The 15006-nt window shown below is 43.3% G+C and overlaps 1 protein-coding gene across 1 annotated transcript in view; it reads right to left on the bottom strand.

Moving 5' to 3' along the window:
- Positions 1-15006, bottom strand: part of LOC124619340 (protein unc-80 homolog) — a 905779-nt gene that overhangs the window by 825390 nt on the left and 65383 nt on the right. The window contains exon 3 of the mRNA XM_047145658.1: positions 4694-4720. Coding sequence (XP_047001614.1) covers positions 4694-4720 — 27 coding nt within the window. The remainder of the gene's footprint in view (positions 1-4693; positions 4721-15006) is intronic.

The raw sequence follows: 15006 nt of genomic DNA, 5'->3' as shown, positions 1-15006 counted from the left end.
TTCCATATTGGGCTTAGCGACACGGATTTATGTAGTCGTTGTACGTCTACAGATACGATACATCGTTTTACTTGTGGAGGTCATGTGGCAAACTGGTCTTGGATTAGGACACAATAGGCCTTCCTTCCTCGGTCTGAGACTACGGACATCATATTGCGCCCAAATTCTTCCTTATTTCCACGGCCGAAAACTCATATAGTAATGTGGTTGCCGGGACACTTCATTATATCGTAAAAGGCGGGGGGGGAATCACGTGGCCTTCAGGGAGTACATGATCACAGCTTATTGGATATGCTTGGTACTTCCTCGATATCGAGACCTATTCGCCGATATGTTGAATCTTGTTTTGCATCGGCAAGGTGTTGGTTAATTTAAATTTCCGGGTGATAGGTGTTTTCCTTCCATCTGTTTTGCTCCGACTTGTCCTCTCCTAGAATCCTTGCTCGTTTTGTTTTGTGTTTTGCCTCAGTATCGCTCAAGTTCTTTTGTATAATGTGCATAGATGAAGTACATAGACACATGAGCGTACATAATCCTTACAATAAAATTGGAATTTTTTTCTAGACATAAGGCTTAGTTTGCGATTTAGACTATTATCTGATTTTGTTGTCTTTCTACTTTTATATACTATACAAAAAATAACAATAACTAATTATAAAAAATACAAAATAAATAAGAGTGGCTACTGGATTGGTCCTACTTTCTTATGTTTGAGGTGCGGATTCGATTCCCACTTGATATGTATTTTAAACACACGAGTAGACCTCATTCACCTCTAGTAATGCCAGGTAAAGAACGTCAGGCTGCACCGTAGTTCAGAATCATACAATACACGTCTTCGCTACCAAATGGCACAGAGCCGGTTTACGTTGGGCCGTAGCAGAGGCGGAAGTCGCAGCAAACCGAAACTTTGTGGCCAGTGGGCTTCCTTACACTAGAAACTTTATTTTATTTAATGAGCTAGGGATCTTATTTTATTTGATCTTGAGACTTGAAAAGATTGGTGGCGGACTGTGATTCGAATTCGGATCTTCTCTTTCGTGGTATCTGACCGACATGGAATGATATAGTTGTTTTCTCCAAGATTGCAAACTCCTCTAGGTCTCCACGAAACGCACGTATGTGGGTTCGAATCCTGGTCCAGCACAAAAATATCTATGGTTTCATTTCAAGGCCTACCATATGCAAACCGAACTACTAATGATAAATAATTTTTCATTTTTAATGTCTCTTCATATGTTGTCAACAATAACCTTAGGTGTCGTTATCTCTAGTCAAACATGCACACGTCTTACTACTAGTGAGCAAACAATTCGTGGATAGAAGCGATAAGTTCCGGGTTCGATTCCCGGTAATTAAAATATTGTATTCTCATTTGAGATTCAAATATCTCCCTGTTGGTGGCAAAATTCGATATCTAACATCTGATCTTACTTAGTTAACAATCTGATTACGCGCTGGGATCGAGACCCCGTCACAAAACTTTATATCAGGGCACTTCGTTTTAAGCATATGCAAACTTTATCACTTCGCATTATATTAAATGTTCTTCGTGGGTGGTTAACAGGGAGATAAGGGTATTGACAGGACTCCACGCAGAGCACAAAAATTTTCTAGTTCAACATTTGCTAACTGGTACTGGTGAAAACTTCGATATTTCTCGACTCTTTATGCCTAGTAAACAATGACGAACGTTGCTATGATCGATTCTCGGTCAGTCACGAAATCTTTGCTTAGCTACAGTAGCTATAGGTGCTTGGTTTCAATACATATCCAGAACAAAAAAGGCCATCATGTCGTTTAAAGTTCAAACATGTGCACAAATAATTGCTCAGTCTAACCTACACCTTCATCTACGTGATTACTCTGCTATTCACAATAAAGTGCCTGGCAGAGGGTACAATGAATCACCTTCAAGCTGTCTCTCTCTACCGTTCCACTCTCGAATGGCGCGCCGGGAAAACGAGCACTTAAATTTTTCTGTGCGAGCCTTCATTTCTCTTATTTTATCGCCATGATCATTTCTCCCTAAGTGGGTGGGAGCCGACAGGAAGTTTTCGCAATCGGAGGAGAAAACTGGTGATTGGAATTTCATGCGAAGATCCCATCGCAACGAAAAACGCCTTTGTTTTAATGATTGCCACTCCAATTCACGTATCATGTCTGTTTCACTATCTCCCCTATTTCGCGATAATAAAAAACGATCCGCCCTTCTTTGAAGTTTTTCGATGTCATCCGCCAGTCACACCTGATGCGGATCCCACACCACACAGCAATACTCTAGAACAGGGCGGACAAGCGTGGTGTAAGCAGTCTCTTCAGTAGACCGGTCGCACCTTCTAAGTGTTCTGCCAATGACTCGCAGTCTTTGGTTTGCTCTACCCACAAAATTGTCTATGTGATCGTTCCAATTTAGGTTATTTGTTATTATAATCCCTAAGTATTTAGTTGAATTTACAGCCTTCAGATTTGTGTTACTTATCGCGTAATAGAAATTTAGCGGATTTCTGTTAGTACTCATGTGAATAACTTCACACTTTTATTTATTCACGGTCAATTGCCACTTTTCGCACCATACAGATGTCTTATCTAAATAATTTTGCAATTTGTTTTGGACACCTGATGACTTTACAAGGCGGTAAATGACAACATAATATGCAAACAACGACTGGGCCAAAGACACTGGCCCCTGTTCGAGATGTTACCGGATTACATAGAAGCGCGATGCTTCCCGCGTAATCAGCCCTGGAGGCTGCCCTTAACTCACCCCCCCTCCCCTCTCGCCCACAAGGATAGTCAGTCGTCGTTGAATAGTTGGGCTGTACTATGCCTGTGCCAGACAATGCTGTACCAATGACGCGGCCACCACCATCACGAACCTCTAACCTCCGACCGTTGACTGACCAGCCAGGCGCTTCGGCAGCTCAGCACACTGCTGACCTCAGAGTCTACGATGCAGGGGCGAAGCCATCTTCGCATCTGCTGAGGTTCAAACTGAGGACTCCTTCCCCTCGTGCCATAGGGACCAGATGCAGTCTGTCGTATTCTCAGTGACAGCAGCCATGCGGGGGTGTCCGGATACAGACCGGTAACACGAATAGATGAAGTTAAGGGAAGTACAAACAATCCTGTTGGACGAACATCCGCAACTGAGCATTATACTAGAGGTTGAAAATACCGCTTCAGTTGTAAATTTGTTTTATTATCACGACCGGTTTCGGGCTCTTATAAGCCTATTCTCAAGTGTCGCAGCTGTGCTGTGACCCCTGATTGCCGCGGTGGACGTGTACTAGGCGCGGTTTTCTGCCTACCCCCGTGCCCGGGGGCTACAGCACAGTTGCGACAGCTGAGGATGGGCTTACGAGGGCCCGAAACGGGTCATGATAATAAAACAAATTACAACTGAAGCGGTATTTTCAACCTCTGGTTAAGGGAAGTATATGAAGTTAAGGAATTCTCCTACCTAGGCAGTAAAATAACCAATTTCGGACGGAGCAAGGAGGACGTCAAAAGCAGACTAGCAATGGCAAAAAGGGCATTCCTGGCCAAGAGAAGTCTACTAATATCGAATATCGGCCTTAATTTGAGGAAGAAATGTCTGAGACTGTACGTTGGAGTGTAGCATTGTATGGTAGTGAAACATGGACTGTGGGAAAACCGGAACAGAAGAGAATCGAAGCATTTGAGATGTGTTGGTACAGACGAATGTTGGAAATTAGGTGGACTGATAAGGTAACAAATGAGGAGGTTCTGCGCAGAATCGGAGAGGAATGGAACATTTGGAAAACACTGATATGCAGAAGGTACAGGATGATAGGGCATCTGTTAAGACATGAGGGAAAGATTTCCATGGTACTAGAAGGACCTGTAGAGAGCAAAAACTGTAGAGAATGGAATACATCCAGCAAATAATTGAGGATGTAGGTTGCAAGCGATACTCTGAGATGAAGAGGTTAGCGCAGGAGAGGAATTCGTGGCGGGCCGCATCAAACCAGCCAGAAGACTGATGTCATACCTTGCCACAGGAGTCGCAGTGGCGGCTGATGGTCTGCACTACCACTGTCAAGGCGTGACGGGAGATCAGCCCAACGGGAGATGCCACGTCGGTGCATTTGCTGCGCTCACCAGGGATCATCCACGTTCATGGGATACTGACTGACGTAAAGAAAAAGCAATACAAGGTTTCTTGCAGTTACGAGTTGCCTCCTTCTGCTGCACGCTCTTCCATCTCCGCTAGATAATCACTGTCCACACAAAGCCACCCACGGTCTCTAACGTGTCTTTGATAAGGCTACCGGGCAACTGAATAATGAAGTTTGGATCGAAATTCGCTACCAGGGTCAAATAAAACATTTTGTGAGACAACAGTCTCTGCACAATCATGGCTTATTTCATCAAACTATATTAATGAATTATAAAGAAACAAAAATTAAGTAAATTAAGTCTTAACAAAGCTAAAGACAAAAGGAGACTGATTAAGTATTAATTACCATTTATATATATACACAAAGTATCTTTGAAATTTTTTACCTTTTTGTGACATTAAGCCGTGCAACACTCTGAGTCATAAAACACTTTAAAATCGCAGAACTACGAACATTTATTTTTCTGCTTTCAGCTATAAGCAACATGCTTGCATGCAGCAAACAAAGAAACGAAACAGGTAAACACCATGCATTTGAGACACACTTACGTGATGGCCAGGAGCGTGCTGGCAGAACTGGTAACAACAGCGTGAACAGACAGGAAAAGAATACACTCAACACAGCGAAAACAACACAGAGCAGCGCGCAGTGAACATACGAAAGCGCGTGTGCGTTTTACGACACAAGGAGAGACGTGAAGTAATCAATTTTGGGAGGCAATGCGTATCAGTGAAAACAATTTACCGCTACGAAGAACAACTTGAAGGCAAATCTTTAAGAAAGCAACAACCGAGCTGCTACTAAATCTCTCCTTGTACCGTTTTTAGCGAAAAATGACAATAGTCTCAGAATATTAAAGCTTTCTTCAGACTGAAATCTTGCCTTCGGTTGCCATTTTACGTAAATATTGTATTTTATTTATGTGGATTGAATGTAGATTTTGGCAGTCCTTTCTCTACACATGTTGGGAGACATAATCTGATCTGATATTCTTTCTTCAGTTTTAAGAAGTTGTTTTGATGTATCCTACATCTACAATTATAATTCTTTTCTAGGCAGCAGGGATCCTTCTCTTTGAAAGCTAGAGTTAACATTGAATGTAGTTGTAGTCTTTAGTCGCAAATACGTTACCTGATTATGTTAAAATCACTTCGAACTGTTCACCTACTGCATCAAGTGCCATTTAACTTTTGGTTCTGATCCTCTACTCTAGTCTTATCTGTGAACTAATAGAACGTTTCCTGATTTTACGGGAATTGAGTCAAACGCTTCTGTTTCGCTGTCTGTCATAAGGCTATAATGTTCAATGAAAAATATTTCTAGCGCAGACTGCTATTAGCTTGAATATTCAACGTTTCTTAAGACGTTGGGAAATTCACACACCCCACACTAATGCGTGGGACTACAGAAAAATTGTCGAAATCTGATGGAGATAACTCTTTCCTTGTAATTTACGTGGTGTTTTATTAGTTGTAACTTTCGCTAGTGATGTTCTTGCAGCTTCTCAATATGTAGCAATAACCTGATGGTCTTCAGAATTTCTTTTTTATGTCTTCATCTGCATCTGTATGCCACAAGCCAGATATAATTATGTGGCATATGGTAGTTCTGGTACCACTAGTGTTGTTCCCTTTCCTGTTCCAAACGCAAATGGTGCCCAGAATCCGTCAGTCCCAGTGCAGCATTTATCGTCATGCTTAGGAAGGCAATAGGAACGTTAGCTCATGGAAGGAAAGCAATAGCAGCTTTCGATAATAGGAGGAGAGTAATAGCGGCGTTTGGATCAGATTTGACGTTGAGATTCTTCGTCTCCCTAACCCTGTCCCATGCCGCCTCTATCCTCTTCTGTTGTTCCTCTCCCTCCCCCTCTCCTCACCATCCTCATTTCCCCATTTCCCATTTCTATTTAATGTCTTGGAAACTGGCTGACGAAACGAAACAGTCAGAGAGCTTACTGCAAAAGGGTGGGCAGGGCATAACAGAGTTCTCATCCATTGGTAATGACAGCTGCGTAACGTGTGCATGTGACTGTCCGCCATGCAGCTGCAAGAGGCATGTACGAGAGTTGGAACTTTAATAGTGGCAACTATTTATTTACAGCTCGTACAAAATAGATACGTGTTTCAAAGTTTCACTGACCTTCAAAGTAGTCGCCAGCATTGTGTATAGCCCATTGCCAGCGATGTGGAAGTCGTAGAATACTCTTAGCAGTGCCAGTTGTGTTGACCGTTCGAGCGGCGCGGTCTATTGCCCGACGAATTTGTAGCAGTTCTGGAGCGAATGCCGTGAAGTGTTTCCTTCAGTTTAGAAATCGAGTTGAACTCACGAGGGCTTAAGTCAGGGGAGTTCAGTAGGTAGTATAACACTTAGCAGCACCATCAGTCAAACAAATCAGTAACAGCTTGCACTGTACGTGCTTGAGCATTGTCCTGCAAAATGATGGTCAGGTCCTGCAGGAAGTGTCATCACTTCCGTCTCTAAGCTGGTCGTAGGTTGTGTTCCAAAAATGAACAGCATAGTGACAGAAGTGATGACACTTTCTGCAGGACCTGACCATCATTTTGCAGGACAATGCCCAAGTACGTACAGTGCAAGCTGTTGATAATTTGTTTGACTGATGGGGCTGCTAAGTGCTATACCACCTACTGCACACCCCTGACTTAAGCCCTCGTAAGTTCAAATCGATTTCTAAACTGAAGGAAACAATTCACGGCATTCGTTTCAGAACTGCTACAAATTCGTCGGGCAATACACCGCGCCGATCGAACTGTTAACACAACTGGCACTGCTAAGAGTATCCTTCGACTTCCACATCGCTGGCAACGGGTTATACACCATGCTGGTGACTACTTTGAAGGTCAGTAAAGCTTTGAAACACGTATCTATTTTGTACGAGCTGTAAATAAATAGTTGCCACTATTAAAGTTCCAAAGTAATTCGCCTGTCTGTCCACAGCCAAGTGCTTACACACGCATTCTCATACAGAGTAAACTATGTCTTAAAAGCTATCACACAATACACTGTACGCAGTTGTCCACAAAATTCATGGAGACATAACATTCCGCTTGCCACTCTTCTTCAAATAACCACCCTTTCTCTCATGATTGAAATAGAGCACAGGAATAACACTGAGACATGCATATCAATGTATTATGGATGTTTTTCGCACGTTAACAGAATACGGCCCCCCCCCCCCCCCTTACTGAACCATGGACCTTTCCGTTGGTGGGGAGGCTTGCGTACCTCAGCAATACAGATAGCCGTACCGTAGGTGCAACCACAACGGAGGGGTATCTGTTGAGAGGCCAGACAAACGCTTGGTTCCTGAAGAGGGGCAGCAGCCTTTTCAGTAGTTGCAGGGGCAACAGTCTGGATGATTGACTGATCTGGCCTTGTGACACTAGCCAAAACGGCCTTGCTGTGCTGGTACTGCGAACGGCTGAAAGTAAGGGGAAACTACAGCCATAATTTTTCCCGAGGGCATGCAGCTTTACTGTATGGTTAATGATGATGGCGTCCTCTTAGGTAAAATATTCTGGAGGTAAAATAGTCCCCCATTCGGATCTCCGGGCGGGGACTTCTCAGTAGGACGTCGTTATCAGGAGAAAGAAAACTGGCGTTCTACGGATAGGAACGTGGAATGTCAGATCCCTTAATCGGGCAGGTAGGTTAGAAAATTTAAAAAGGGAAATGGATAGGTTAAAGTTAGATATAGTGGGAATTAGTGAAGTTCGGTGGCAGGAGGAACAAGACTTTTGGTCAGGCGAATACAGGGCTATAAATACAAAGCCAAATAGGGGTAATGCAGGAGTAGGTTTAATAATGAATAAAAAAATAGGAATGCGGGTAAGCTACTACAAACAGCATAGTGAACGCAATTATTGTGGCCAAGATAGACACGAAGCCCACGCCTACTACAGTAGTACAAGTTTATATGCCAACTAGCTCTGCAGATGACGAAGAAATTGAAGAAATGTATGACGAAATAAAAGAAATTATTCAGATAGTGAAGGGAGACGAAAATTTAATAGTCATGGGTGACTGGAATTCGGTAGTAGGAAAAGGGAGAGAAGGAAACGTAGTAGGTGAATATGGATTGGGACTAAGAAATGAAAGAGGAAGCCGCCTGGTAGAATTTTGCACAGAGCACAACTTAATCATAGCTAACACTTGGTTCAAGAATCATAAATGAAGGTTGTACACATGGAAGAATCCTGGAGATACTGACAGATTTCAGATAGATTAAATAATGGCAAGACAGAGATTTAGGAACCAGGTTTTAAATTGTAAGACATTTCCTGGGGCAGATGTGGACTCTGACCACAATCTATTGGTTATGAACTGTAAATTAAAACTGAAGAAACTGCAAAAAGGTGGGAATTTAAGGAGATGGGACCTGGATAAACCGACTAAACCAGAGGTTGTACAGAGTTTCAGGGAGAGCGTAAGGAAACAAATGGCAGGAATGGGGGAAAGAAATACAGTAGAAGAATAATGGGTAGCTTTGAGGGATGAAGTAGTGAAGGCAGCAAAGGATCAAGTAGGTAAAAAGACGAGGGCTAGTAGAGATCCTTGGGTAACAGAAGAAATATTGAATTTAATTGATGAAAGGAGAAAATATAAAAATGCAGTAAATGAAGCAGGCAAAACGGAATACAAACGTCTCAAAAATGAGATCGACAGGAAGTGCAAAATGGCTAAGCAGGGATGGCTAGCGGACAAATGTAAGGATGTAGAGGCTTATCTCACTAGCGGTAAGATAGATACCGCCTACAGGAAAATTAAAGAGACCTTTGGAGAAAGGAGAACCACTTGTATGAATATTAAGAGCTCATATGGAAACCCAGTTCTAAGCAAAGAAGGGAAAGCAGAAAGGTGGAAGGAGTGTATGAAGGGTCTATACAAGGGCGATGTACTTGAGGACAATATTATGGAAATGGAAGAGGATGTAGATGAAGATGTAATGGGAGATACGGTACTGCGTGGAGACAGAGCACTGAAACACCTGAGTCGAAACAAGGCCCCGGGAGTAGACAACATTCCATTAGAATTCCTGACGGCCTTGGGAGAGCCAGTCCTGACAAAACTCAACCATCTCGTGAGCAAGATATATGAGACAGGCGAAATACCCTCAGACTTCAAGAAGAATATAATAATTCCAATCCCAAAGAAATCAGGTGTTGACCGGTGTGAAAACTACCAAACTATCAGTTTAATACGTCACGGCTGCAAAATACTAGCGCGAATTCTTTACAGACGAATGGAAAAACTGGTAGAAGCCGACCTCGGGGAAGATCAGTTTGGATTCCGTAGAAATATTGGAACACTTGAGGCAATAGTGACCCTACGACTTATCTTAGAAGCTAGATTAAGGAAAGGCAAACCTATGTTTCTAGCATTTGTAGACTTAGAGAAAGCTTTTGACAATGTTGACTGGAATACTCTCTTTCAAATTCTGAAGGTGGCAGGGGTAAAATACAGGGAGCCAAAGGTTATTTACAATTTGTATAGAAACCAAATGGCGTTTATAAGAGTTGAGGGGCATGAACGAGAAGCAGTTGTTGGTAAGGGAGTAAGACAGGGTTGTAGCCTCTCCCCGCTGTTATTCAATCTGTATATTGAGCAAGCAGTGAAGGAAACAAAAGAAAAATTCGGAGTAGGTATTAAAATCCATGGAGAAGAAATAAAAACTTTGAGGTTCGCCGATGACATTATAATTCTGTCAGAGACAGCAAAGGACTTGGAAGAGCAGTTGAACGGAATGGATAGTGTCTTGAAAGGAGGATATAAGATGAACATCAACAAAAGCAAAACGAGGATAGTGGAATGTAGTCGAATTAAGTCAGGTGATGCTGAGGGAATTAGATTAGGAAATGAGACACTTGAAGTAGTAAAGGAGTTTTGCTATTTGGGGAGCAAAATAACTGATGATGGTCGGAGTAGAGAGGATATAAAATGTAGACTGGCAATGGCAAGGAAAGCGTTTCTGAAGAAGAGAAATTTTGTTAACATCGAGTATAGATTTAAGTGTCAGGAAGTAGTTTCTGAAAGTATTTGTATGGAGTGTAGCCATGTATGGAAGTGAAACGTGGACGATAAATAGTTTAGACAAGAATAGAATAGAAGCTTTCGAAATGTGGTGCTACAGAAGAATGCTGATGATTAGATGGATAGATCGCATAACTAATGAGGAGGTGTTGAATAGGATTGGGGAGAAGAGAAATTTGTGGCACAACTTGACTAGAAGAAGGGATCGGTTGGTAGGACATGTTCTGAGGCATCAAGGGATCACCAATTTAGTATTGGAGGGCAGCGTAGGGGAAAAAATCGTAGAGGGAGACCAAGAGATGAATACACCAAGCAGATTCAGAAGTATGTAGGTTGCAGTAGGTACTGGAAGATGAAGAAGCTTGCACAGGATAGAGTAGCTTGGAAAGCTGCATCAAACCAGTCTCAGGACTGAAGACCACAACAACAACAACAACAGAATACGCCTGCATCTCTGCTATATCTGCTATTAGTGTGTTACAATTTCATAATATAGCTGTAACTAGTGTACCACAGTTACATTTACATGCTCTACAATATATAAGTTACGATTTCAGTACATTACATTATCATCTATATTACATCTCAACCAGTAGAGTGCAATTTCATCTTCTTTTACGACCTGTATTGTACCGCTAAACCAATTTTAAATTGTCTCCTGTTACACACCACAGTTGCTGACTAATCATTTCTTTTTGAAAATAAGCTCACACTATAGTGCTCACTTTATCATTGAATAAGAAGTGTTTATTGTCTTTTGCCAATAATGCTAATTTACATTGCTTAATGGTGGAAGCTGTATGTGGTTTGGATTGAATACCATACTGAACAGTCAAATTATTAGCATAATTGATAACGCATTTTCAGTAACCACAGTGCTTAATTGCTTAGCTGGTTAGTGGTTCATACCTTTCATTCTACGCCAGGGGAAGCCAAGAGTTTGGCTCGTGTGCCACAGTGCTCAGTCTGGCTACACGCTCTCCCCGCTGCTACGCCATGCTGTCTGAGTGGGAGGAGGGAAGAGGAAGATGTTGCGAATGTGCTTATTTAGATGGCGACGTGGTTTCATATTTATCAACAACGTAGATCACAACGAAACAAACTTTCAATATTATTTAACTACTTTTGGTGGACTGAAGATGTAACATAATTTTCATGTGGTGCAAACTGTGGACACTTATTACCCTCTGCTGGTACCAAGAGGATGGCGCCACATGCCCCAAGGATAGAATGAACGTAGCTGAGATCGAATCATTTTTCCCCAGCAGAGTGATTTCGAAAGGACTGTGGCCCCCAAGATCGCCTAATTTAACACCACCTGTCTTTGTCCTATGGGGTGGTTTAAAAGACAAGGTCTACAGGAATAAACCATACAACTTGGAAGATTTACGAGACAACATCATCCGTGAAATCCATGCAGTGACACCAGACGTTCTGGCAGCAATATTCCAGAATCTGCAGCGTCGTGTTCAACTGTGCGCGGTCACTTCCAGCACCTTTCGTGATTCACCTTAATTTCCTCATGAACTAAGGATGACATGTTCATTTCATTTACCGCCAGCCGCTGTGGCTGAGCGGTTCTAGGCGCTTCAGTCTGGAACCGCGCTGCTGCTATGGTCGCAGTTTCGAATCCTGCCTCGGGCATGGACGTGTGTGATGTCCTTGGGTTAGTTGGGTTTAAGTAGTTCTAAGTCTAGGGGACTGATGACCTCAGATGTTAAGTCTCGTAGTGCTTAGAGCCATTTGAACCATTTCATTTACCGATCTTTATCAAAACCTTTAAATGTAATTTAAGCAAATGTTTGTTTGTGGGGCCTCTTTCGAGTGGGACACCATGTACTTGTTATGTGTAATATATACATGGTTCAAATGGCTCTGAGCACTATGGGACTTAATACCTGAGGTCATCAGTCCCCTAGAATTAGAACTACTTAAACCTAACTAACCTAAGGACATCATACACATCCATGCCAGAGGCAGGATTCGAACCTGCGACCGTAGCAGCAGCGCGGTTCCGGACTGAAGCGCCTAGAACCGCTCGGCGGCAACGGCCGGCATATCATAAGTGTTAGGAGTATCTACAGCTGAGAAATTATGCAACACCGGCCACACTATTAATCTTCTTGATTGTCTGTAGAAATGGCTACCAGTTTACGTGTGATGAGCGTACCAAATGGTACAGACATCAGTTACATTTAGAATTACACCTGGCATTATCACCAGAAAAAATTGTACCACCAACTACGGTCACCGAATTAGAGTTCCAAAGAAGCTGTTTTCCACATTACACGATAAAAAATAAATGATTCACTACAGAAATTTAAAGCAGTGTCTGAACAATAATCTTTTTCTAAACAAAATCACCGGATATTTTGCTCCCTGGATGAAACTGGATAGAGACATGAATTCTGAGAAACACAGGAATGGAAGAAATGATCTTGAAAACAGTGTTTTTTTTTTCAAATTTATGAATTACAGTCGTTTTGGCAAAACTTAACACAATACAAGAAAAATGAATGATGGTAATCCGGTAACAACTTGGGGAGATACTCGTAGATCTGAAGCTGCTGTTCTGACTGCGAGTCAGACGCAGTGTCGATATTAAGGAAAATTTGGTTGCTTTTGGCTTACATAGATTTAATACAGTTTTTGACAAATTCATAGTTGTAGTATATTCCTATTATGGGTATAGACCGACGAACCTGAAGTAGAGGAAAAAATGTTAAAATGTGTTATAGAGACACGGATAGCTTGATATATTATGTAATTATCTCAAATATGTTTGGTGATATTAAAAGTGATGAACACAGGTGGTTTGACACTTCAGGTTACACCGATGATAGCATTTACAACATCCCGTGCGTCAATAAAAAGAAAGTGGGCGTAATGAAAGATGAAATATCACAGGACATTATTAAACAATTCATAGGACTGAGAAAAAAAATGTGCCCGTCGAAACAAAACACAGTGCGTAACTCATAGAGCGAAGGGTGTGAAATACTCATCAGCTAAGGAATTAAGCACTGTTGAGTACCGATAATGTATTATAAATGATGTTGATAATTTAACTGCTCGGTGTATTACTCGATCCAAGTTACTTACAATTTTCACTATAAAACCATGTAAATTAGCATTATGAACGAAAGACGATAAATGTTTCATGCTCGATGGTAAAGTAAACCCATAGTGAGGGTTCATTTTCGAGAAGACATGACTAGTCAGCAGCTATGTATGCAACAGGAAGCGATTGGAAATTAATTTAGCGGTGAAATATTGGTTAGAGACGAAGATAAGATTGCAATCTAAGCTTACTGGATGTAGTTGTGAAACAGACATTAATCTAATGTACTGAAATTGTACCTCAGGTAAGTGGATTAGAGAAATAGATTATGGAAATCTAATTGTGGTAGACTGTCTGTAATTGTACACTCTTGGAAATTGAAATAAGAACACCGTGAATCCATTGTCCCAGGAAGGGGAAACTTTATTGACACATTCCTGGGGTCAGATACATCACATCACATGATCACACTGACAGAACCACAGGCACATAGACACAGGCAACAGAGCATGCACAATGTCGGCACTAGTACAGTGTATATCCACCTTTCGCACCAATGCAGGCTGCTATTCTCCCATGGAGACGATCGTAGAGATGCTGGATGTAGTCCTGTGGAACGGCTTGCCATGCCATTTCCACCTGGCGCCTCAGTTGGACCAGCGTTCGTGCTGGACGTGCAGACCGCGTGAGACGACGCTTCATCCAGTCCCAAACATGCTCAATGGGGGACAGATCCGGAGATCTTGCTGGCCAGGGTAGTTGACTTACACCTTCTAGAGCACGTTGGGTGGCACGGGATACATGCGGACGTGCATTGTCCTGTTGGAACAGCAAGTTCCCTTGCCGGTCTAGGAATGGTAGAACGATGGGTTCGATGACGGTTTGGATGTACCGTGCACTATTCAGTGTCCCCTCGACGATCACCAGTGGTGTACGGCCAGTGTAGGAGATCGCTCCCCACACCATGATGCCGGGTGTTGGCCCTGTGTGCCTCGGTCGTATGCAGTCCTGACTGTGGCGCTCACCTGCACGGCGCCAAACACGCATACGACCATCATTGGCACCAAGGCAGAAGCGACTCTCATCACTGAAGACGACACGTCTCCATTCGTCCCTCCATTCACGCCTGTCGCGACACCACTGGAGGCGGGCTGCACGATGTTGGGGCGTGAGCGGAAGACGGCCTAACGGTGTGCGGGACCGTAGCCCAGCTTCATAGAGACGGTTGCGAATGGTCCTCGCCGATACCCCAGGAGCAACAGTGTCCCTAATTTGCTGGGAAGTGGCGGTGCGGCCCCCTACGGCACTGCGTAGGATCCTACGGTCTTGGCGTGCATCCGTGCGTCGCTGCGGTCCGGTCCCAGGTCGACGGGCACGTGCACCTTCCGCCGACCACTGGCGACAACATCGATGTACTGTGGAGACCTCACGCCCCACGTGTTGAGCAATTCGGCGGTACGTCCACCCGGCCTCCCGCATGCCCACTATACGCCCTCGCTCAAAGTCCGTCAACAGCACATACGGTTCACGTCCACGCTGTCGCGGCATGCTACCAGTGTTAAAGACTGCGATGGAGCTCCGTATGCCACGGCGAACTGGCTGACACTGACGGCGGCGGTGCACAAATGCTGCGCAGCTAGCGCCATTCGACGGCCAACACCGCGGTTCCTGGTGTGTCCGCTGTGCCGTGCGTGTGATCATTGCTTGTACAGCCCTCTCGCAGTGTCCGGAGCAAGTATGGTGGGTCTGACA

This window comes from Schistocerca americana, chromosome 6 (genome assembly GCF_021461395.2).
Source record: "Schistocerca americana isolate TAMUIC-IGC-003095 chromosome 6, iqSchAmer2.1, whole genome shotgun sequence".
Taxonomy (NCBI): Eukaryota; Metazoa; Arthropoda; class Insecta; order Orthoptera; family Acrididae; genus Schistocerca; species Schistocerca americana.
This window is presented reverse-complemented; position numbering and strand designations above follow the sequence as displayed.